The sequence below is a fragment of the Copadichromis virginalis genome, linkage group LG1, assembly GCF_057382275.1.
Source record: "Copadichromis virginalis isolate Kocher_CV1m ecotype Utaka linkage group LG1, C_Virginalis_male_GT1.1, whole genome shotgun sequence".
NCBI lineage: Eukaryota > Metazoa > Chordata > Actinopteri > Cichliformes > Cichlidae > Copadichromis > Copadichromis virginalis.
The window spans coordinates 13,679,734-13,705,385 of NC_140618.1; the positions used below are offsets into that span (position 1 = coordinate 13,679,734).

Here is a 25,652-nt window from a genome sequence, read left to right on the forward strand (position 1 = left end):
AGACCAGCTGCTGATAACTCAGTTGTCTGGTGATCAGCATCGATTTTCAGCAGGATCAGCTCGTCTCTTTTTGAGTCTCCTCTTGTAAACTTGAGTCGATGTCTTGAGCTGTAATCATAAAGCGTTAATGTCCGTATTTGAAATCGCAGACTGGGTTTTACATTCGCTAATAAACTGATTTCCCGTCTGGAAGCATCAAAGCAATTATTCAGTTTTCCGGGATCTATTAAAACATGTGTACTCATTTTTTTTGTAGCACGTGAAGGGTTTTGTTTCCCGGATGCAAAACTGATCCGGGACTGACTTGTAGCGGTACCAGTTGGATTGGACGGGCACTGATGTGGTTACAAAGCCGAAGTCTCGTGTCCCGGACTTTCTCTGAAACCATTATAGTTTTTGTTTTGCTTTTTTCCAGTTTCTTTTTTTAATATCATAAAATACCTTCTGGAGTCTGGTCTCTGCACTGAGCAGATGTGCATTTATTTGCGTACTTATTTTAGCATTTTTCGAATCACCTTTAATTTCAGTGATCAGAAAGAGTGCAGGTTCAGTCGCAAATGTCCCCACTTTCCCCGAAATTAAACTTTGCCACTTTTGCTGCTGCTGCAGAGACTGATTCTTTGTGTCTTCTCTCTCTACAGTTGTTCCACTCACGCTGTGCCAAAGATGTCCCGAAATTAAACTGAAGAAGGAAACGCATTTCAGTTGTGGTTATGTGTCCGTCTACGTACGCGTTTCCTTTTGCTCTGACACCTTTGAACCTCTGAATTTCGGTTCCCAGAACTACGTGAAAAATTGAAACCGTTCTTTGGCGCCATCTACTGAAACTTTAACGTGCTGCAGCTGGCGGTAGCGCTCACATCTAGAATTAGTTTTTTTTTAAAATCTGCTCTTAATTTGAAATAAGTCTAGATCCAACAGGTCGCCTGTTGGGTTGTTTCTTTTGAGAATCTCTGATGTCCACGCTTGGCTTGCTCTACAATTCAACAGGACTTTGTTGCTTATTTACAGACATTCTTTTGACCGCTTCAGCTGTAACAGGTAATCAACCCATCTAGTCTTAAGGGTAGGGTTGGGCTTGTTTTACTGTGTTTTAATGGCACATTTTCAAAGAATAGATCCTTTCAATTTTCTTCTGCTTATCTAGTTATCAATACCCTGGACAGGTAACCAGTCTATCACAGAGGTAAGGCAGAGATTCATGTCCACATTCACACCTATTTTTGGACTGTGGAGGAACCCACTTAGACATGGGGAGAACATGCAAACTGCACACAAAGGCCACAGACTAGATTCGATCCCATGACATGACAGCGTTACAGTGGCCGCAGGTTTGTCGGCTACACATCCGCAATGCGAATCTTCCACCATCTTTGTGATGTTCCACCATCACAAAGATGCTCTATTGGATTGAAATATGGGGATTAGGATTGTGGAGCTTTATGACACCAACACAGAAGGTCATCTTGACCTTATATGCACAATTGGAGTGAGTTGCAACCATTTGATTGGCTAATTAGATAACATTTATAGGCAGGTAAACAAGTGGACCTAACAAGATGGCCTCTTACTTTAAGTGATAATCCAAATGCATCTAGGTGGGTTGATAGTAGCCTAAAATATGTTGAGGTTGAAATACATCACTCATCAGCATTTTGAGAAAAAAAACAAACAAACACCAGGAGTAGAAGTTACTAGAAATCAGTTTTTTGCATTTGTCTCTAAATAAGAACAACTAACACAGATCATTGTCAACACTTTTTATTCTTTACAGTCTATACATAGATCTAAATTCAGGCAAGTCTCAAACTTGCTACAAAAAGAAATATCTCCTCTGCCACCAGAGGTTGCCCTAGCCTCTTTTGGGCCAGTATAGCACTCTGGGTGATGTAGGCGCAGTCAAGGTGAAAAACTAAGTGAGCTGTCAGAGGGCCTGCCACAGGAAAAACTCATGCAGCTTTACACAGTACTCTGATAGGAATTAAAGCATGCTACAGACAGACATAAATATTCTGGAGACAAGAACAAAAGACATACAGTAGCTAATTATAAACAACTTTAGGAAACACATGTTCATTTGATAACAAAATCTTAGTTTTTGTAAAGAAATGACATTAATAAAAATATAATTATTTTATTGTGCTACTCTGTTAAAGACACTCAGTTCTTCAAGTCTGACTGAAGCAAAAAGAAATCTGTAGTGCTTGGAAAAAGTCTAAATAGGATGACAGTATGTTGTACATAAATGTTTTTTTTTTTTTATAGAAAACAGTTGTGCATTAGTTGCTCCTGTTGCACAGCTGTGTATAAACTAGTAGTCCCTGAAGCTCAAAGTTATGTCAAATTAATTCATGACAGTTTACAAGTACAAGTGTACAGTTATACTCTCTTTCAGTAGTCTAAGTCACACTTTATGGCTTTTTCTCTTTTCAGTGTTACAAATACACTGCTGCAGGCCACCAGATAATAAACAAAAGCCTACGCATGCACGCAGCTGTGCTTGCACAGAGCGAACACACAGGAAATCCCACACTGCTGCAAAGTGAAAATTTAGAAATATACATAAATGACTGTGTGTAGAAGTTTGTTGTTTTTGTATTTTGTTTTTGTTTGGTTTTTTACAACCTCAAGCATTCCAGGATGAACATCTGTACAGTTTTATGGGGAACACATGCAGTGTGCATTTAAATGATCATCCACATTTAGGTTTGTCCACACTCCTTACTCTCTCTTCTCCACAACCAGCTATTACAGTTGGTGCAAACACATAGAAATGCTATACATGACATCCACAAAGTGACATGAACCTGAAAATCTGAGCGTAAGTAGATGCTCAAATTCCAACAGCAGCTTCAGGAGTGCCAGTACCAGTAGTGTCAGGTGTGAAAAGCAGATCGTGGAAAAATGAGAGGAGCAATAGCTGTTTGACAGAGTATCGGAATAACCGGAGGTTGAAGAGGTGTTTGCAGGAGAGTGCTCTTTGGTGGGATGCTAAATTGAGCGAGGTGGAAGGAGATGGAGGGCTAGTGGTCAGTTACAGAAGGCCAAGTGGACCTGCTGCCCATAGAAGGGGTGGTTGGAGCGCTCGGCTACAGCCTGCCTGGCGATCTCCTCACTGGGGAAGGTGATCAAGGCCTCGCCGCTGCATTGCCCACTGAAGTTATACAAGATGAGAACGGCGTCTGGCTGAAGCTGCAGGGGGAAAAAAAAAGTGATGAAGTCAGTAAGTGTATTTTTAATGTAACTGGAGCATAAAAACACCAGGGGGAGCCCACAAAGCAGAGGAGGAATAATGCACTGGGAAAAGACTATCTCATCAAACCGGTCCAGTCAGAAAGCAACCAAAAGTTTGAAGAGAGAAGCAGAGCACATGCTGTTCTCAGAGACCTGAAACCCACAAGGCAGGTTTAGATGCAACACAATCATTGGTTAGTTTGCATGCATTCGGATCCTGCACCAAAATCCGCTCAATGCAACAAAGGAGCTTGCATTCCTTCAGACATGCAGGTATGTATCAATCCACTGATCACAACAGCAGTGACAGCAGCAACAATCCATGAAGCTTTATCAATCACATGTCACAGCATTACAAAGGGAGACAGTCATAACATTTTCTTTTGTGAATACAGCCAAAAGTAATGATTGACAGCATGAAATAGACTGGATCACTTTAACAGTGCAGAATCATGATCAGCTCCTACTGCAATTTATACATCAGTGATTCAAAGTCTAAATACTGTCTTGGAAGTACTTGTTGACAATTTTAAAGCTAGTAGCCATTTGTATCTGATGTCGTGCGACGGCCAAAACAGTAAGATGTTAGTCAAGTCTAGGACATGCACTCTCCCTCCACTCCGCTGCTCTAGTCCGGAGGCTCTTCTTACCTTGGGGCGAGTCCCTAAAGACAGAGCCATTCTTTGGGCTGAATCAGACTCCTGGCCTGTTCGCTCATCTGAACCACGCCGCTGTACTCGTCAGGGGCATACTACAGATACAGCATAATGACGGACACACAGTCAGGGTGGGACCCCTCCACATTGTTTCACACATGGCAGTACACAGTTTTGGGAAAAATATGTTACATGTTATTTGAAGGAGGAAAAACAAAGCACACACACGCCTGAGTAGGTGTCATTTTAACTACAGAGTGTTTAGTTGAGGGGAGTGTGTGGTAAAGGATACCAGTGGCGGTATGGGAATAGTTTTCTCACCCAGGACCAGTGTGAGAGTAGCTATTGTAGCCAGAAAAACACACTCCAACAGGGATACAATTGCAATGGTTCAGCCAACAGTCACACACACACACACACACACACACACACACACACACACACACACACACACACCTTCCAACAATCTTGAGTGTGCAACTCAAAACAAGTTTATTTTTCTGAACCTGATATTTGCACAGATTTATAAAACACATGAACCATGAAGACCAAAAGCAGACCACAGATTTTTGCCCCAACAACAGCAGCAACAACAACCACCCTATGACACCTCAGACCCCACCCCTCTCCCTCCCCATCTTGGGAAATGTCTGATGCCACACCTATCAGTGTTCATACCTGCTTCAGGGGACTCCACCTAACTTGGACTGGCGGCATTAGACACGGGAAGCAAACAGGAGGGGGAAGAGCACAAGTGCACACATGTCCCTTTAATTGAGTAGTACTATAGTGTAATTTTGCAATAAAAACACAGAAGTAAAGGCGCCGAATGGTTCAACAGTTAGAAACTTTCACGTGGCACTCACCCACTGTGGGAAGAGTAACTACCAAATTATTGCAAGAAACTGACAACAATTATCCTGTCACTATTCAAGGCGTTATCTCAAAAGCTTGATACATCCAAATACAAGACAAAGCTTTTCAAGTATATGGCTCCACATTTCCTGTGAATTAAAACATGCTTTCATTTCAGAGTTCCATGTACTGACCTGGTATCCCTGGAAAAAGCTGAGGATGTCCTTGACTCCAGTATTGTAGGGCAGACCCTGCATCCTGACCAGGGCACCATGCTGGGGTAATACAGGAGAGGCGGCAGCTGCAGCATGGTGGGGCTGAGCTGCAACTGCCACTGCAGGTGAAGCTGCAAAGTAGCCAACTGTGGAGGGAGACACTGGAGGGCTGGAGAGCAAATGGGAATAAGTGGAAAAGCAAAGTTATGATGAATACTAAAATTGCCACCTCACAGTTGTATTCTTCTGCCAGCCTGTGATGCTGCAGTTTAACCTTTGACCTTTATCAGTTTGTCACATTCGACATGTGCTTTAGATCACAATGTACTTACCTGGGGTAATAGGCAGTGTAGTTCATGTTCATGTTCATATAGAGATGTGGCTGAGGGGGGTAGTATGCCAGAGTGTGAGCAGGGCTGTGTGCGGTGGTCTGAGGAGGTCTGGGAGCGGCAAGCAGGGGAGGCTGGTAGAGGGCAGCTTCAGAGAGAATGGCAGGTGGAGTGGGGAATGCAGCATAGGCAGTGGGGGGAGACAGACCTACAGAAAGAGACAGAGGTATGCATGTGTAAGGTGTGTGTACAGTCCGCCACAAGTAAAGTGCTGTCAAGCATATGAATCAACTGAGCATGCTGCACAACTGTCTCTGGATAAACTGCAGAAGCTGTCATAAACATGTCACAACACATTCCTACGGTTGACAAACTTAGGACTGCAAAATTGTGTTAGATGTCAGCGTTCAAACGGCTCTGAAAGGTAAAATAAATCAGACTAAGAAACAAATGTAGAGCAGCTGCTGCACACAAAAAGGAAACAATGGCCTTTTTGAGTAGAGCATTTCACATACTGCACCTTTGAGGTAGTCAAACATGTAGGGATGCACTGATTATAACCCAACTATAAAACTAAAAACTAAAACCATAACTATAAAAATAAGATCTAGGCCAGAAAAAAACTACTTGAAATCCCCTAAAGACCCATCAGAATTTATTTACGTAGCTCGCAGTGTCCTTCATGGTGCAGTGTAAACACGCACAAATGATGGCACAGATCTATTTACAGACAAACAGCCACTACGTGTGCGAAACTGTGGGCAGTTCCAGTGTTAGTCAGGCAACATGGTACCAGCACTGCTGATCTTCTGGCAGCATTTTTGGGGTCAGTTTGAGTAAAATTATGTTCAAAAAGATATTACCCCAATTCTTAATTCTAGTTAAGATATAGGCGAAAAAGCAAAACAACCTTTATTAAGTAGGTATTTAGCAAATTTAACAAAGTGTCAACATTTGATAATTAAAAAAACAAAACAAAATAACCTCTAGTAGCAGCTACATTATATCAGTGAATTCCAGCATGGTACCGTGATGGGATGCTACCTGTGCAACAAGTCCAGCTGGGATATTTCAACACTACTAAATATTCCAAAGTCAACTGTTAAAGTGGAAGTGACTGGGAACGACAGCCACTGAGCCAAGAAGCGGTAGGCCATGTAAAATCAAAGACTGGGGTCAGCGGATGGTAAGGCTCATAGTGAGCAGAGGTCACCAACTTTCTGCAGTGTCAGTCGCTACCTCCAATCGTCATGTGGCCAGCAAAAGTGTAGTGTGTAGAGAGCTTTGTGGAACGGGTTTCCAAGGACAAGGAGCTACATCCATCCTTACATTACCAAACACAATGTAAAGAGTCAGATGCAGTGTTGTAAAGCACTGGGTTCTGGTGTTGTCTGTGCAGATGCTTGCAAAGGACTGTTGTTGTATATAAGCGTGTTCCAATAACTTAAGAACCTTTGTAATCCAAGTAGCAGCATAACTGTAACTGTAATGTGAGTTAGGGCTGGATTATATCATACCGTTCACGGTAATACCGGTGTAATTTTGGGCAACGATAGGAAAATGAAATATCGCAATAGAATATGGGTAAAACGCGCATGCGTAGTGCCTTTGTTTACATACGCACATGGCGGTGACGCAGAATGAGAAGAGCGAAAGCGGATCGTTAAATGAAACAGATGAACCAGAACTGGTTTGTAAAAATGCTGTGACTTCAGTGGTGTGGAACTGGTTTGGCTTTCGTCCGTCAGATACACAACAAAGCACTATTTTTGGTAGCGCATGCTAGCGAGCCGTCGTTATTACCGTGTTTTTTGGAAAATACGGCACATTTAAAATCAATCCTTTGATTTTTCTGAAAATCGACAGTGCCCCTTATAATCCCGTGTGCCTTATGTATGAATTCTGGTTGTGTTTACTGACCTCGAAACGATTTTATGTGGTACACGGCGCTCGAAGATCTGTCAAATGTTTCAGTACGACTTTGCTAAGTTACGAAGCCGCACCGCTTGATGGATTGTCAAAGCATTACGGCTATCGTAGGCAGAGCTTCGAGGAGTGATACGTACTGTGCTTCAACATAATATTACCGTATTGTGTCTGTATAACCTCTTTTTAAGTTTTGTGGATATTATACATGGTTATGCTGAGGATATGTCGGCCAGTTTCCACTGGAAATGCCTTTTGGTTAAACTGTCAGCAAGGAATTTGCACTGTTAAATTTTTATATAACTTTAATGCACATAAAAAACAGCTGCTTGTTTAAGTGAAAATACATTGATGGGGTTTTTTGCACTAATAAAGTTGTGGAGTTGTAAAGCATTTTGTCTATTGTCAATTATATCGTCAGTTATATCGTTATCGCAAATTTTCAAATGTATACCGTGATAAATATTTTTGGTCATATCGCCCTGCTCTAATGTGAGTGTTGAATTTAGTGCAGTGCCTTACTGAAAAATGTAAGGTGATTACAGTGAAGACTTGCTTTGGAACGAACTACACCCAACACTGTCGAAGCATGAATGACCTGTGATTGACAAGTTGTTAGCCATACTCTGAATGTCCTCATTTATGGCTAATAATGTCTATAATTTTCAAAATGAACCTTGTGGTTTATGACCTGAAACTAGCAACAGAGTCTATGAAGGAATCAGGAAAGTGTGCAGCAAAGAAAATGAGCTCCGTTTATCCATAGACTTCTATACAACCGGGCACCTTTTTGCAAACGGAGCACTCCGCCTATGCTGCCCATTAAAAAGAATGCAGATTTAAGGCGCTTGCACACTGGCCTCACCTTTCATTTGAATATGACCTATGGCTTTGTTTTGTTTACAGAGGTCAAGAGTCTGATTGAACACAAATACAGGCACCTTTTCACTAACCACTATTTAACATGCTCACCACTAAACAAAGTACAGCTGAAGCTAAGATGTTGGTAAAGTGTGACTTAAAGATGATGAAATTCAGTGTTATTGGGGGAAAAAAAGAAATTCAGTGTTATTACAGCTCATTCTTAGGGAGACTTTAATCCTTGTACAAGACTGGCCTTTCTATTCAGTGTTGGCATGTTTTAATCTGGTGGAGAAGTGCTAGAACCAGAAAAGATTAAGCAGAATTTCCAACATGGTAGCATGGTTTTCAGATATTATTATCATCATCATCATCATCATCAATCAATCAAATGTTACTGCAACTCTTGCTTATGTGGACCTTATTTGGCGTTTCTGACTTACAGGGAAGCTTGCAGGGGGGTGGGGAGAGGCCGCTGCGGTTCAGAGTTCCACCCATCAGGACAATGCTCATTTCCTCTGTGGAGCACTGGAAGACTTCCACATACCGGTCCTTCATTGTCTTTTTATGGCACTTTTGGGCTACCATAAATGCCTTGTCAGGTGACTTCATCTGGATGAAGGCATCACCAGAGGGCCGTCCCTGCACAGACAGGGGTAGAAATCCAATTAACAAATGACTGAATGAATGTGTGTGTGTGTGAAGTGTAAGTAAATCTGTGGGGAAAATAATTTTAACAGTACATTGAGCTGTTCTGGACTTGCAAATATTGCCCCTCCCAATTTTTTATTTTTACTTTGTTTTATTTTGGTAACATTTACAAAACTTTTTCTCATTTTTAGAGATTTACGATGAAGATGTAAGTGAAAATGCTGTATGGCTGTTATTTTTAAAGTCAGTATTAAGATATAGAGCTTTAATATTACAAGTATGCCTGGGCCCATGACTTTCTAATAGGCTGACCTGTTGGTTGAGGACCATGTGGACTCCGTGGGGTTTGATGTCAACAGTGTGCTCTCCCATGAACTCCAGGATATCTTCAATGCCAGCAGTGTAGGGCAGACCACGGAGGCGTACGCAGTCGCGAGTGCTGCTGGCTGCTGGAAGGAACGGAGGTGTTGTGAGGACTGGGACAGGCATGATTGGCGAAGGGGGCAGTGTGGAGATCAGAGGTGTGGACATGTAGCGGTTCAGAACCTGGAAAGCACAGACACATACAAAACAAATAAATAAATAAATAAATAAATAAATAAATGAATCTTGACTGCATATGCAACAAGCATTAAAAAATGTACAACAAATACATAAACAGTAACCGAGTGTCATGGTGACTAAAAAAAATAAATACACACACATTGCACAAATGATTTTGTCATCTACAGTATTGCACAAACTCCAGTATTGTCTGATTTATTAATACCTCGCACTCTGGATACTATGTTTTCTCACTTCTCTATGTTGCCATAACACCATTCATTTGGAAACCCAAGGAAACAGCTGCTGTGGACCTCAGGCCATGGTGACTGTCATAACTTTCTCTCACACTTGCACAAAAACGACTTTCTTAGGCTATTCTGAGAGCACTAAAGAATCAATTGAAAGTGTATTACACAACACAAACCCATCTAATAAGTATCTTGCACGGGAAACTTTCTTCTTCTTTTTTTTGTTTTTGGAGTAGCACATCTTTTTCTTGCATTACAACGAGAATCTAAGCGCAAACAGTTATATGTTGTCTTTTTGTTACATCAAAAACTACAGCTAGAAAAACTTTCAGGCCACACAACTGGAAGAATGTACCTGTTGCACCTCTGCTGCAGTGCTCCGAAACAGCTCGATATAACGCTTCCCGAGGATCTGTTTGTGTTTCTTCAGCGCATTCTGGGCATACTCTTCACAGGAAAAGAGCACAAAGGCGTCACCAGTGGGTCGCCCATCTGGGTACTTAACAAACAGCAGACCCTCGGTGCCATCTGTAACTGGGCTCTCAGGACCAAGGAAGGCCAACACGTCCTGTGGTGTGGCAGTGAATGGCAATCCCCGCATACGGATAATCACTTGATTCTCCTTGGACAGGAACTGGGCCACCTCATTAGATGTACCTATAGTCGCAGAGGACAGGAAGGATAAAGCTCGCTACACCATAGGGCCTCCAAAAATCACTTTGTAATTCTCAAAAAGTCCTATTCACTCTCTGCTGACTAAGTTACTTTTAACAGCCACCCTGAAAGTAAATCTTGTTATATGGAGTATTTGCATTTGTCATAGTTGATCAGTCCACAAGTTGGGAACAACAAAGCTGAGTCATAAATCAGACTTTTGACTCAGTAACAATGCAACCAAGGGACAGGAAGTGTGACTGTGATTCCTCTGGTTGTATAGATCCATATATTTAATGAAGTTTTTGAATTGCTGTCGGGACAATCATTCAATTCCAGTGACCCAAAAGAAAAGCTGAAAACTGAGGATTTAACAAACATGAAGCATTAAATGCACGCCATCATATTTCAACTCAGCCTAAAACAAAGTAGTGGATCAACTAAGTAACCTATAGATGCCATTTATGCCATGTCAGCTAGTCTACAATATTAAATATCTGAAAAATCAAGGTATTTTATGTTATCACCCACAAATTATAAAATTTCAACATTTCCTGCAATCCATTAAATTCTAAACTATAAACAAAAATACAAGCTGCGGTAGAAAAGGCACACAAGTAATGCAGCACGCAGTTCGTTTCTGCATGTGTGGTGTACAGAGAAAGCACAGATCAGTGCTGTGCTCAAAGACAGACTGTACAGTTTAATGCACAATAAATTAGTATGGAATCAGGGTTTGACATGTAAACCTTTGGGGCAAGCTTGGCTAAGAGAAATGAAGCTGAAAGAAATGCTAAAAATGCCTGTATTTTGCAGCCATGTATAATTTGTAAAGTGACTTCTAAAGAAACTTAAGCTGTCACTTTTTATTGTAAGAGAGATATGAATGTGTGTCTTAAAGTTTATGGTTACCCATTTACATTTTGATATACAATTTTTATTCGTTTATCAAGAATAGCATAAAACAACACAACCAAACAGAGAAGAAGAAAGAGTTGGGACAAATCATTTGGCAAATAAGAAAGCAAAGGGGTCCAAACATTGAGAAAGAGACCCTCATTTCCTCCTAAAATAGCAGCAGTTCTTTCGTGAGGAATAACTTTAAATAATTCTCTGTACCACAACGTCACAGAGGGAGGTTTATCCTTAACCCAATTAATGAGAATACATTTCCTAGCTACCAGCAATAGTTTGTGACATAATTTGCGCTGCAAGTGATTCAATGTTAATTCTTTTGAGGGTAGGCCGAGAAGAAAGTACCCGGGGTCCCTTTGAATCAGGTTGTTAAAAATATTACTTAGTTCTTGAGATATGAAGCTCCAAAATCTTTTGATTAATTTACATTCCCAAAAGTAATGAAAAAAAGTGCCAGTTTCTTTTTGACATTTACTACAAAGATGGGAAATATGAGGTGCAATCTTATGCAAGACATTAGGAGCTATATAAAAGGCGATGTATGATTTTGTATTGGGTTTCTCGCAAGCGGTTACAAGTAAAAGTGGAACTACTCATGTTAATGGCTCCTTTCCACTCCTCTTCGGTATATTGATTATTAAGATCTCTCTCCCATTTATAAATAGCGCTCAGTGTGTTGCTACTAAGAGTATATAGGAGAGAGTAAAAAGCTGAGATAAAATGAGTTCTGTCTTTTCGCTTAATAAGAAATGTCTCAATATCATCATATATAACTATTTCTGAAGACTGTGGAATTCTAGAATGAACGAAATTACGAACCTGGAGAAAGCCAAAAAAGTGGTCTCTAGGAATATTAAAATTTGACTGCAATTGGACCCATTTAATGTTGAGAATTTAAATCTAATTCAAAACTGGAGAAAACAGCAAATATTAAGGAACAACTCTTAAGCTGCTTGAAATTGTGATACTGGTTAATAAAAGATCATTAAAGATAAACAGATGAGGTTACAATTACATACATCTTATTAAATGAAGTTAATTGTTAAGAAGGCTGCCCAGCCTGACACTTGTGACCAGCGTTGCCCACGGACACATTTAACTTAACCAAGTTAAATTTTTCTCTTTGGTTTACAGTTTCTGTAAATTGTGTCCCTCATTTGGTGTGCTTCCAGGCAAGATCAGTTTGGGTGTGAGACAAAAACAGCAAAAAGAGGCTATATTTACTTGGATCAGCCTTTAAAGAGAAGGTTTACAGACACAAATGGTCTTGTTCCACCACAAAGTCAATTGTAAACAGTAAGATTTATAAAATGTGCAGTAACAAATGCAGAAAGTATAAAAGTACATAGAAAAAAAAGAAACTTCACAACTAATCAGATCAAGAATTTAAATGACTCATCTCCAGATATTAATTTTATATGATATGTGATCAGGTTAATATAATTTTTGGTTCAATGGCTTTAATATTTCTTCTTTATTGATCCTGTTTCTTCCACCTTTACTCAGTAAACTCAGATCGGCAGCCTAAAGGTATTTTTGCAGAGGATGGAAAAATGTTAGATCTTTCAATTTCAAGCTTTACATCCAAAACAATGAAACTATTTAATCTACACATCTGTTTACATGTTTACTGCTTTCATTTATCATGCATTGTGTCTGCTTCTCCACTGTTTGCTTAAAGTTCACTGTGCTATCGATATGTATTGATTCTTAACCCACTGACTAAAGTCCAGGGTCCAACAAGCAGCCAGTGTAAGTTCTCTGCTGCAAGCGGCTGTGCTTCTTTTGACTGCTATCTCTACCCTTGTGTTACAACTGGCTTCCTCTCAGGCCCCGGGCCATGCCTTTGTCTCTTCACACCCATTTTGTGTTAGCACCGAGTTGGTCCTTTTACTGGGCGACAGCCCTCTTTCCCTCAGGGGGAATGGAGCCGGAGGCTAAACTGAACAGAACAGGTGAACTGCTGTTAGCCCAGAATAAAATTTCTTTCCAAGTGGCCTCAGAGGGGTTGGCCTAGGGAAGGGGAGATTAGCAAGGGATGGGGGCTGTGGGGGATACACCTCACAAAGCGCCTTTCATTAGTCTGAGATAAGGGAGCCACTGGGATGAGGCAAACACACAGGTAACAGGAGAGTTAGAGCACAGAGGAGATTTCTCTCCTTCTTTTAAGAGAGCAAAGTGGTGAACTTTTACAGATGCGAGAGGGTGGGTTTTTTTTCCTTTTTCAAAAGTGCAGGAAATCCATGAAACAAAATGCTACCTCACACTGAGAAAGTCTTTCAGTATGACCATGTAATCATGGTCAGGTGAGAGGAGAAAAAGAAAGAGAAAAAAAACCCTGAAATCTGACCTCCAGCAATCTTGAGGAATTCCTCTCCTGTGGCCTTGTAGACCTGAAAAACACGAGATGAAAACTTAATATGAATATGTGACTACGATTTCAGGCAAAAATCAAATAGACACGTCAATCACCCAACTTTTAAGCAAGGAAAGAAGAAAAATCACGTCACAAAACTCCTTCATAAAACTGATGGTATTAATTTGATTAAATCTCACATTCAGCTCGACTTCTTAATGACATCAAAAGAGGACTCTAATCAGATTTTTTTTTTTTTAATTCCCCCCCAAAAAAACTACACCATGGAGCCACAATTGAACTGAGAGAACCTCACCTCAATGTAGCGGCTGCCCATGTGGTGTTTGTGGCGCTCCAATGCCAGGTCTCGGTGTTCAGAGTTGATGAAGCGAACTAAGGCCTCGCCATTCCTCCTGCCCTGAGCATTAAGACACAGCGCCACACCACCCCTGAAACACAAGGGCACCGATAAATGAATGCAAGGGACAATTACCTATATCTGCTGGGTTCTCAAACAAAATCTTCATCTTAAATTTCTACCACCGTGACTGTCTTTTCATATCATCGCCATCAAAAACTCTAACAAAGCCTGACTAAGTCATTAATTCAGCAAAACTAGCATTTTGTAATCTGGCAGTTAATATAACATCTGTTATGCCTCCAGTCTTTTAGCTCTGTGTGAACAGATTGGCTGCTGCCAGTATATTGTGAAGGCATAGCATGTCAGACTCTCAGACAGAAAAAGCATAATACCAGAAATATTTCTAGAAATCATTTTAACAGTGTAGCAGTGGATGTTAAAAAGATGACTAGCAAAGATTAGGCTGTACTTGGACACAGCAATTGTTTCAACAAGGTCAGGTTTCCATTGGGATTTAAAAGCATTTCATAATCTGGAAAGTATTTTAAAGGAAAGAGTAACAGAATAAAGTTCCCCTAACTGCAAACGTTGACAAATTCTGTGACTAACATGTTAAAGGCTCCAAAGACATTTTGATAGATGAGCACAAAATCCAACGTACTTGGCGATGTTGAGGCCTTTAAAGAAGCGAGCAATGTCTTGGTCTGAGGACTGCCATGGAAGCCCTCGTGCTCTGATCACAGCCTCACTGTCCACCGGCTCAGTCTTACTGCTGCACCAAACACCATGTGGGGAAAATTTAAATAAATAAAACTATTAATAGTTTATTTATATATATAAAATAATGTGTGCAGAATATTCAAAGCCTTGCTGGAAATGACTGGGATTTAGGGAAAACAAACAGAAAAACCTTGATTCTTGTTGCGTTTAAATAGATCGAGTAGACACTCAGAGTAAGTGCTAAACACAGTAACACACTCCCATGATTAAATGTCAGAAGGTTGTCGAGGTGAGAGGCTTTTGGTTTTCTGAGAACAGCAGGATTTGGTGCTCTGCTATAAGATATCCTGGTAAGCACTTGATGGCAAAGTTGGACAGGTTTAATAACACACCTGTGGTTTCCTTGTTGCTGTAATCAATGCTAAGAGCCGGAGAGGTCTGAGACCCGAATGTGGTCGAGGGGGGTTGTCAGACTAAACAGCACTGCCTGGCTGCAGGTGTGGCAAGAAACTACACAGAGATGGACTGAGATAATATTTGTGTTGAAGGTCGATACATACCATGTGCCAGAGTCAAACTTGTAGTTCACTGTTTCAACACAGGAGAATTTGTGATCTAAAAAAAGCAAAAGCAAAACAGCATTATATTATGGGATGTGTTTTTGGCTTACGCACGTCCAACGCTCCCTCTCATGTAGAGAGGAGCACAACACAAACTTGTAATACCCAGAAACACACTTGGCTGTGATAACAGTGATAGAGTCGGAGCGCTCTGGCTCAGTTTAAAGTTTGACATGTTTTCATTGTTACATATGTTGCCTCACTTTACTTGTATGTACAAAACTTTTGACAAACAAGTGCTACTTTGTAACACGCATTTTGACAGTGGGTCACAATAAAAAAAAAAAAATAAATAGTAGTACTTGTTCCTTAAATAGAAATAATATAATCAAGGCACGGTTTAATCATTAACCAACTATCACAGTCACTCTTTTACTTTCTTCCCCATGTGTGGTGTATGTTTAGTAGTTGGGATAATTCAAAGAAAAGAACAGAGGCTCACTCGTCATAACATCTTTAGCTCAGATGACACGATTATTTCTGCATTTAAAGTTATTTTTCTTCAGTCAGTATGGCCATTTTTATTTTTTGAACATGTGATCTTATGAATATGAACCTGTATGTTCACGTGGATAAAATCAGTAACCATGTGAAGAAGAAAAAGGATGTTAAAACCTTAACTGTAGCATTCTCCTTTGACTATTTAGCTAGTGTGTAATTTCAGTGTTAGAAATTAATGACAAAATTCCACTTTGTACATTAACATGGTTAAATGTTTGTTGTATAAACATGAGGGCTTCCAGTTTCCATATTCTTCCTGCTGTGGGCTAATGCAAAGACACAGTTCTGATTATATCAAAGGTAGTCATAGTGTGTTAACACAAAGTACGGTCTCCTTGATCACTTCACTGCTCTCCCCATCGGTCAGTTTGTCTTCTTTCTGTGCCTAATTTAGTTTCAGCTACTAGGTATTAAGCATCTTGTTCAGTGTGAGGTTACTTGAGATAGAAGGCCTGTCATTACTTACTGTGGGGCTCAGCCAGTATGCAGAGCGTCAGCTGCACCATGCTCCTCACCTCCCTCACCCCTATCGACTCCTCTGACACAGCAGGGAGACCAACATCTGCACACAGAGTTAAGGCTGCATCCCAGTTTTTATTCTGACTACATGTTGATATTTTACTACCTTTTACTTGCTAAACTATTATATAGTATTTCAGAAAAGTATAAACACTCTGTTATTACGACTCTGTTATTTGTCAGGATTATTTAGGATTATAAAATGTCCTATTTCAGTGACATGGTAAATGATAAATGGCCTGTATTTGTATAGCGCTTTACTTAGTCCCTAAGGACCCCCCAAAGCGCTTTACACTACATTCATTAACCCATTCACACACACTCTTGGTGATGGCAAGCTACATTGTAGGCACAGCTGCCCTGGGGCGCACTGATAGAGACGAGGCTGCCGGACACTGGTGCCACCGGGCCCTCTGACCACCACCCGTATGCAACGGGTGAAGTGTCTTGACCAAGGACACAACGACTGAAACTGTCCGAGCCAGGGCTCGAATTGGCAACCTTCCGATTACAAGACGAACTGCCAACTCTTGAGCCACGACAGGCTAGCAAAGGATACATTCCAACATCGAGGTGAGTGTGAGCTTCTGCGCAAGGCCAGCATTTGGGCAGCATTTGTGAAACTCCTTTCTCACATCCACAAATGAAAAGAATATTTCAGGTAGGACCAGATTCTGGATAGGAACAAACAAAAAGAAAGTTACTTAGTGCAGCAAAATGAGGGTTTGGAAATCTGATATGGAAACTGGATACAGCAGGATGCTAATAAACAAGCAGCTGAAGAGGAGAGAATTTGGATGGAGAGGGTATGTGCACACTAGCATCACACTGTGCTACTGAATAGGAGGTAAATGTAAGTCAAATGGCTATAATTAGTTAGTAATACGAAATCAGTGCACGCCAATTTATTACAAACTATAATAAAACTGAACTGAAGTAATCAAAGGGAAAAATGTAGTTTCTACTATTGAGTCATGATTCACAAGACTTGTTTCAAATATTAAAAAAAAAAATACTGGAAATATTTCTAAAATCCTATATTTTTATATGTTACTCTCTATGTGTCTCCAGTTTATGGAACAATGGAGTGAAATAATCACCTTTTTGGAAGCTTCTGGGTGGAGGGCCTGACGAATGACAAGGGGACTGTCCACACAAAGTGTGTACGTGGTCCTGCCAAGGCATTTTACTTCTGATGACACTGACTGCTGGAACTGCACAGATACAGAGAGAGGAAGGAGAAAGGCCACTTTAAGACTGACTGGAGTATTTTTATCCTTCACAAAAAAAAAAAAAAAAAAAAAAAAAAAAAAAAGCAGAACTGTGATTGAAATGGCACCATATTTAAATTGCCTAAAAGTATATTTTAAAGAGCAAGAGAGAAGAAAAGCTAATGGGAAGTAATCCAAAATAAAGTGGGACTTAAAATCATTCCACTTGCGTCACCTACGGTGTACAAATGAGAATCTGTTAGTGTACTTGAGATCTAAAGACAGAAAAGTGAAGGTGGTGTTGTGTTTGACATTTGTCTCCTCATTACAAGCGACGCTCATCTAACAGGTTTCAGTGTTTGCCCAGTGAGGGAGGGTGCAGACAAAAGGGAGGAATTATTACAGCACTGATCACCAGCACCACAGTTTTCTCTTTGTACAGTAGCAGCCAGACGAGTTAAAATCCCAACCCATACAAGTCAAACCTGCTGGTCTCCACTTTGCATAAACACTGATGGCCTCGCCACCCAGTCCCAAATACCATCACCTCCCACATAGCCATGCTTATTTGTAACGACAATATTTATTGAGCCCCCTTCCTTGTATTTTGTCAACCTGTATTGGCAGCAGTTAACTGCCAATGAAGGACACCTCTTGTACAGAAAAACAAATCACTTGCAATCAAATTTTCCATCACATTTTCATACCGTTTTGGCCACCATATTATGAGAAAAACATTTATTATTAATAATAATAATAATAATAATAATAATAATGGATTGCATTTATATAGCGCTTTTCAAGGCACCCAAAGCGCTTTACAATGCCACTATTCATTCACTCTCGCATTCACACACTGGTGGAGGCAAGCTACAGTTGTAGCCACAGCTGCCCTGGGGCAGACTGACAGAAGCGAGGCTGCCATATCGCGCCATCGGCCCCTCTGGCCCCCTTTAAATGTTTCACAAACTTTCTTTGGCTTCCCACCATTTCATGCTGCTTCATAAAGCTGGGAGTTCACTTATTGTTGACACAGCATTTGATTTATAGCAAGCTGCTGTTGGTAGCATTAGGCTTCTTAAAGTTAGGATACTTGTGGAAAATAATTTGGAAAGAAAACTGGTGAATTAGAGGAAAAATAAAGGTCAGAGCTGAATAAAGAGGCAGTGCTTGGCTCCTCTCTAAAAGCAGTTTGTGGCTTTGCAGCTTGCAAAATAGGTACAATGTCAACGTAATGGCAAGTTTTCTCAAGACCCCTGCTTTAACTCATGTGCAAACTTGAAACAGACTCCAACCAACTTTCAGGGACCTGTAGCTCCAGATAATATCACCATAAGCAAAACAGAACACATATTGGAGAATAGCATTAACAAATAAACAAGAAAACCCAGAACACTCAAAATCATCTTTGAACCATACCTGCTTTTTGGCAGCATCTACTAACAAGGAAAGAAATGCTTCGGGGTTAGATTAGAGGGGTTTTAGGATGGATGGACAGAAACATGTAAGAGTTTTTATTAAAGGAGTCATTGCAACATTGGAGAAACCACATGCTCAGCTATGAATGAAACAAATGCACAACCTAATTAGCAAAAACATACACAAACAATTTACGTAACCATTCCCAGAGTTGTGTTAAAGATAGTGGTTTACAGGTGATATGCAAACCACATGAAAAGTAACTCTACTATTCATTGTTCATCAAGATGAAAACCCTCTTCAGTCAATGCATTAATCATTACACTCAAAATAGGCTGCAAATGCAAAAGGAAAAGACAGTTATGCAACTTAAATCCACGACCGCTGAACTGCCCCAAAGATGCAAAGCATCATTTTTGCAAGTTACTTTTTACTTCAGGTGTGTGTGAGTGATTCAGTTTATGTATACTTATTTTAAAAAAAAGATAAAGACAAAAAGTTATAGAGATCAGCTTAGTGCAATATGTATGGACTTAAAATTAGTTTCTATTTCATGTGTACAGCGATAACAGCACTAATATTTGCTCACAGCCATTCATGCAGCTCCACCTTTGCTTTTGTCTAAAGCCGGATTACTGAGAGAAAAGCTATAGAGGATGCAGAGACACACCCTCTCTTTCTCCACAGTGTCAAAATCCACGTTTAAAAAGAGCAAACACGAAGAACAGAAAATTAATCAAACAGCGATATCACAGACAAGAGCCAAACTCATAAAGTGACCACTGAAAAAGGGCCAGTGCTTCTAGATTAATCTGGTTTTATTTTTAATATTTAGCTAAAGTCTTTTTCTTCTCAGGACTGTTGGTGTTTATTCTGCCTGCAGCACGCTCCAGTTCTGAATTAACAACGCTGTTAATTCATTATTCCTCACTAGCAAACCTGTCAAAAATGGCTGTTCATTAATAATAATAATATAATAATAATAAGAATAATAGATTGGATTTTATATAGCGCTTTTCAAGGCACCCAAAGCGCTTTACAATACCACTATTCATTCACTCTCACATTCACACACTGGTGGAGGCAAGCTACAGTTGTAGCCACAGCTGCCCTGGGGCAGACTGACAGAAGCGAGGCTGCCATATCGCGCCATCAGCCCCTCTGGCCAACACCAGTAGGCAAGTAGGGTAAAGTGTCTTGCCCAAGGACACAACGACCAGGACAGAGAGTCCAGGGATCGAACCGGCGACCTTCCGGTTACAGATGCGATTCCCAACCCCCTGAGCCACGGTCGCCCCATCCTGATGTGATCACCCATATCACAGTTGATGTTTGGTGATGCCCCTTTATAATCTGCAGACTTATCTTTGTTTGAATGAACCAAAAATATTTGTTTGAAGTTGCACATGTTATAGTTTTGCGATTTCTAATTGCTTTCATTTTTATTTTGTTTTGACTTTTTGTTTTTAATTTTAGCTCAGATTCAGTTTCCAGAATGGCTTTGCTCATTTCTCTTGAGTTTTCATTTGCTCAGTCAAATGCTTGGTTTTAATTTAGTTTTTAATTTTAGAGTTCGCTTTTGGTGACTCAGTCTTCTGAACATACAAAGTCTCATGAATGACCTTCAAAGACCTTCTCAGGCTCTGAACAACTTTTAATTTTTCAGCTAAAATGTTTTTTCACAAGTAGTTTTTAAAAGTAAAAGTTTACTTTTAGTTTAGTTTTGCACATTAATGGTGCAACTTTGCGTCTCACTCTCCTCTGAAAGCACTTTTCATGGATAAGTGGGAGGAAGTGGCCTTTGAACATAGTCCTATCAGAGTTTGCGCTCTACTGTAGCTGGACTGTTTGTATGTAGAGGTGAGGTAAGGTGGTGGTGACTGAAACAACCTCTGATAAGAGCGGCTGGGAGTGTCCGAGCAATATCTTTGGGAAACTTTCAACACGCTTACACCACCGAACACGTGACATGGTCTTCACACTGTTTGCAACTATAGGCCAAAAATCACAGGGGAAATGTTTTACAACAGTAAGCTAGTTTGCCCTCCTTCACAAGTGATCGCCCTACTATGAGCTCTACTAGCTACAAGAGCACAATTTGTTCGGCAGCTCGCTGGAAAATGAAGCCAAGGCAGTAGCGTCACACGAATTTGTGCAATTCCCCTAAATGGCCACTTAAAGCTTGCCCTGAAGGCAAATCAGTGTCTTTAACTTCTGTTAAAATGCCCAACTTTCCATTTTTTGTGTTCTATGTTCCAGGTATGTGTTTTTCCTCCTTTTGTTGTTTCTTACAGGTGCAGCAGCTGGAAACACATTGTGCTTTTCTATTTGTGCTGCATCGTTTTATTATATTTTCTTCCCCCTGTCAGCTTAGACTTTGTCATATTACACATAAAATAGAAAAACTGAAATAATACTTGAAATGAATAAATAAACAGATAAAGCCCAACTTTAAACATTTGATTTTAAACTTTACAGCCAGTTTCCCTTGAATTTTTATATACCTCACCTGTTTAATTTGTAAAATGGTTAAAACATTAATTATTAACAGCATGACCACTTGGTCTGAAAGGTGAATACTGTCAGTGACCGGCCTCACCTCAGCTAAATCGAGTCACAAAACTTGACTTCTTGACTCTGTTTGCGTGTTGTTGCCTTTTGGAACATTTTAATGCAATTTTTGCTGAAGTTAAGATGTCAAGTAGGCTTTGTGTGCGGTAAAGCCCGTCCTAGAAGTTTGCCTCTAGTATAGGTGGCTGAAAAGTTAATATTTTAATAAAAATCTGTTACTTCACACAAATATAGTACCTATATTTGCAACATGTAATGCCTTGGCCAGAGGGGCCGATGGCACGATATGGCAGCCTCGCTTCTGTCAGTCTGCCCCAGGGCAGCTGTGGCTACAACTGTAGCTTGCCTCCACCAGTGTATGAATGTGAGAGTGAATGAATAGTGGAATTGTAAAGTGCTTTGGGTGCCTTGAAAAGTGCTATATAAATCCAATCCATTATTATTATTATTATTATTATTATTGCTAATCAAGTTTGCTTGTATTGGCTGAACTTAGCTTTATATTGTCTTGTTCAAATATGGCCACCAACAAAAATTTAAGGGTTCAAAACTAGGCTTCCCAAATCAGTGCGAGCCGTGAGGGCGCATAACATAATAAGAAACATAAATTCTATTTGTTCTTGCACTGTGAAGACTGAAAACTCACTGTAGGATCTGCAGTGGATCCAAATATATTCAATATCTTCCTTCTGCAGTTGTTGTAATAAACAGTCTTCCTTTCACATACTAATTAACGGCATGTTTGATTTAGACACACCCAGCAGAAGTAACAGAGCTGTGATGATGAATTGGCATAACTATTTGTGTTAGCACAAATCTGTCATCTTTACAAGGCTTTTTGCTGAAATATTCAAATCCTGGTTGTGTGCGAGACTTTCGTGTGATTCATCATAAGAAGCATGTCACAACTTGGCTGCCTTTGTAAGTGAGAACCAAATGTTATTAACTTGGATTACTGGATACATTTCTGAAACAGGTGAAACATTTCTATATGCCGTGACTGCATACGAATGTGATATTTCAGCTTCACAGTAATGTAGATACAGTCTCACATCACATGACATTTTTCATAAACACGCTACACGTTGTGTTGCAAGCTGAACAAACCCACACCCTCACAGTCAGAAATAGCTTCGTTACAGCTAAATACAAATTTATTCTGAAAAACATGAGTGGCCTGCAGGTGTGATATGCAAACTATACTGTAAAAAGTGTTACAGCTACAGTGACCTACACATATTTTTGGACTATCGTGCTCCACACAAACCTGTTCTGACAGCAGCCTGGTACATTTGTTTGGTATCAAAAAAAAGAAGGAAAAAAAGACAAGTGTGAGCTGGAAACTGAAAGCTCACCAACCACATAGGAGGTTAAAATAATTTTGCTGAGCTGCAAACATAGGGTTGAAAAATGCCTACATATGCTTATATCTATTCTACACCTTGAAATAGAATGATGTACGGTACATCCTGTGGGTTTTTTTTTTTTTTTTTTTTTTAACTGTGCTGCTTTTTGTATGCAATGGCGAAGCATCATGCAAAACATATCAGTCTGTTCTGTGTAGGAAAATTAACACACAGTGACTGATAGAAATAGAAGTTTTGACAGTGTTTTGCAGATTGCACCAAAACGTATGGGAGCAAAGTTTTAAACAGTCCTGCTAATCTCTCCAGGCTTCTCTACCTTGATCAATCTTTCACAAAAGAAATGCAGCACATGTCCTTGGGTGCTCTGACCACACAGGTCAATACAATAAGCCCACCACTTTAAAAAAAAAAAGGAAAAGAAAACAAAAGGCAACTGCTCGTTTCCCTCAATTCTTATAAGTTGGAGTAGGACATCACTTCTAAATTTTAAACATGAGCCAAACAGCTTCTAGACTGTATATCTGAAAAAAATGTCAGTTTTCTTCTCTTCCCCCTATCAACAAGGGTAACACTTATCTCTGAGTGACGAGCAGAGAGAGAACGCAACCAATGAGACAAAGGTATGAAAAGACCAAACTGATTGCTTGGGTTAATATTTGAAGGTTCAGCACACAATCTAAGCTGGAGTAGCTGAAGCTGAGGTCTTGGGCGACCTGAATGTACATCAGCATGTAAATGAAAACTGTGGAATGTTACACGCTGGGTATAATAATCCCAGGAGCGTCACTGCTTCAAAATTTCAGAAGGAATTAAATAAGCAATAAAAACAAGAACGCTAAAACCCAAACAGACCTGCAATCAGACCACAACAGCACAAACATTAACACCAACATATTGCTTCACCGTGATAATGAGAGGTTTTTAAAGTACTACTACTGGAGGGGCAGGAATACTGCATGCAGTGTAAATACACACTCCTTTCAAGGGTGGTTGGAAAAAACATGTTTGGCAACATAAGCACTTTTGCCAACATATACCTCCAGACAGTGGGGACTAAGGGAGGAAAAATTACATCTTGGTCATAAAGAAGTGTTGTAACCAGGTGCTAAAGATGAAGCCCACAACCTGAAAGCTTCCACCCTCCTGTCTGTGCTGCTGCCTAAAACAGAGGTGCGGTCCCAGGTAAACACTCTGCTTTCCAGATGTCTACAGCATACATGAGGCCTGGGCAAGACTAGGCCTGGGCAAGACTAGACCTGCGATGACTCCTCATCTCCAGACGCCTGAGGCTCTGCCCCATCATAGCTCTTGAGCTCCTGCAAGCCATCAGCAGAGTTTCACTGTCAGGGCTAAACCAATGACACATCTCAACCAGGTGGAACACCACTTTTAAAAAACAAAAAGATCATGTGGGAAATTTGACACTCTTACTCTAGCTTACAGCTTAATACCCAGTCAGGCTTGTCATATCGCATCACGCTCTAGGCAAAAACCTGCCAAAAGAAAGTTTTGTGGGTTTAATAAGCTTCTGGGTTTCCCACAAAATGAGCAGCTGCTGTGGTTTTCATACCCGTATGCATCACTTCAAGTTTCCCAATGCACCTGAAAAGACCAGTGAGACTAACCTGTTGCAGAACTTTGTCCAGTGGCTCAGCTTTGACGATGTCGTCCACAGTCAGCCCAGTCTCCTCTTTACACTGGTCTGTCAGCTCCAAGGTGTCCGGCTTGACAAAACATTTATGAAGCTTCCCGACCTGTGAAAGCATTTAGCGTTTCATGGCGTAGGAATACAGTTTGATGACAAAAAATATGCTAACTTATAGCAAATTAAAGGTCCCCCACATACAGGAAATGACTTGTTTAAAAACAAACAAAACAGAATTGACAATGCAGTCGCAAAAAAAAGCACTCAATTGTCAATAAAGCGTCGTTTACATCGAGAAGCTGACATATTAAACCAAAAAGGTGTGTTTGCCCCCCATTTTTGTCTGCTTTTTTTTTTTTTTAATTTGGTCGCACACCTGTTAAAAAGGTGCGCTAACGACGGGCAGTAGTAGCGTTAGCTAGCATAACAAGACAAGCGGGCTCCACACGGTTTCAGAGAGCACACCATGTTGATTTAAATGTCAGACTCTACAGGTAGACACTATGCCACAAACACTCTGAATACATAAGAAACCGTACAACGAACGAAGGGGTCAGAAAGGTCCGTACCTTTTTCTCATGTAGATCCACAATTTGCCACACCAAGAGAATTATTTCCCTCTCATCCGAACCCAGTTTACCCCCATTTTCACCAGCTGTTGCCCCAAAGAACACCACCAGAGTATCACTGTGCGAAGCCATCAGGGACCACAAGGGTAAAAACTACAATTAAAGCAAAGATTAAAATAAAAAAAATAACACGAGGGTTCACCTTTTCCAAGTGATAAGAAGAGCGAACAAAAGAGCTGGAAACTCAATTGAGATAAACGGAGAGAGAAAGAAAAAAAAGGGGGAGATTATTTTCAGAGGAGCCACGGAAGACTTTGCGGTCAGAGACTCTACCTGTTGCAGTACTTGAGTGTGTTCTATCCAGAGATACTGGTTTAACTGGTAAAGAAGGGTGGAAATCCGTGTTTCCTTCACACGAACGCCATAACAAGCCCGGAGGTTTTTTTTTGTTTTGTTTTTTCTTCCTCCCCTTACTATTTTTTTTTCACCGAGTTACCTGTATGGCTAGGCCTTTGCGCGAGCGGAGCCCCAGGGGCGTCTTCTATTGGCTGGTTCGCAAAGGTGAGGGCGGGACGCTGAGGTGAGTGTTGTGATCTCATTGGCTTATTGGTGCTGTTAAATCCGGAAGTATGTGGAAGACAAAACGGGGCGACGCTCCATGAGGCTTATGCGTACGCTGTGCAGACCACGCCGGGCAACCTGC

General features: G+C 40.5%; 1 protein-coding gene across 4 annotated transcripts; it reads right to left on the bottom strand.

Annotated features, from left to right (window-relative positions):
- Positions 1-1,745: 1,745 nt before the first annotated feature.
- esrp2 (epithelial splicing regulatory protein 2) lies at positions 1,746-25,341 on the bottom strand. 4 transcript variants are annotated; one of them, XM_085451685.1, is made up of 17 exons: positions 25,283-25,341; positions 24,950-25,102; positions 24,361-24,489; positions 17,268-17,381; positions 16,727-16,841; positions 16,115-16,210; positions 15,088-15,142; positions 14,469-14,579; positions 13,763-13,895; positions 13,441-13,483; positions 9,877-10,178; positions 9,040-9,273; positions 8,520-8,718; positions 5,293-5,497; positions 4,940-5,129; positions 3,885-3,985; positions 3,128-3,192 (listed from the first exon to the last, which is right to left on the bottom strand). In XM_085451685.1, the coding sequence occupies exons 2-16, from the start codon at positions 25,079-25,081 to the stop codon at positions 3,899-3,901; spliced, it is 2,145 nt and encodes a 714-aa protein (XP_085307811.1). In that variant the 5' UTR covers positions 25,082-25,102; positions 25,283-25,341; the 3' UTR covers positions 3,128-3,192; positions 3,885-3,898. The 4 variants fall into 4 exon arrangements, with proteins under 4 accessions (XP_085307805.1, XP_085307798.1, XP_085307811.1 ...); XM_085451692.1 differs by lacking the exon at positions 3,128-3,192 and adding an exon at positions 4,569-4,597 and having other exon boundaries at positions 3,922-3,985; XM_085451679.1 differs by lacking the exon at positions 3,885-3,985 and having other exon boundaries at positions 1,746-3,192; positions 14,469-14,576.
- Positions 25,342-25,652: the final 311 nt, after the last annotated feature.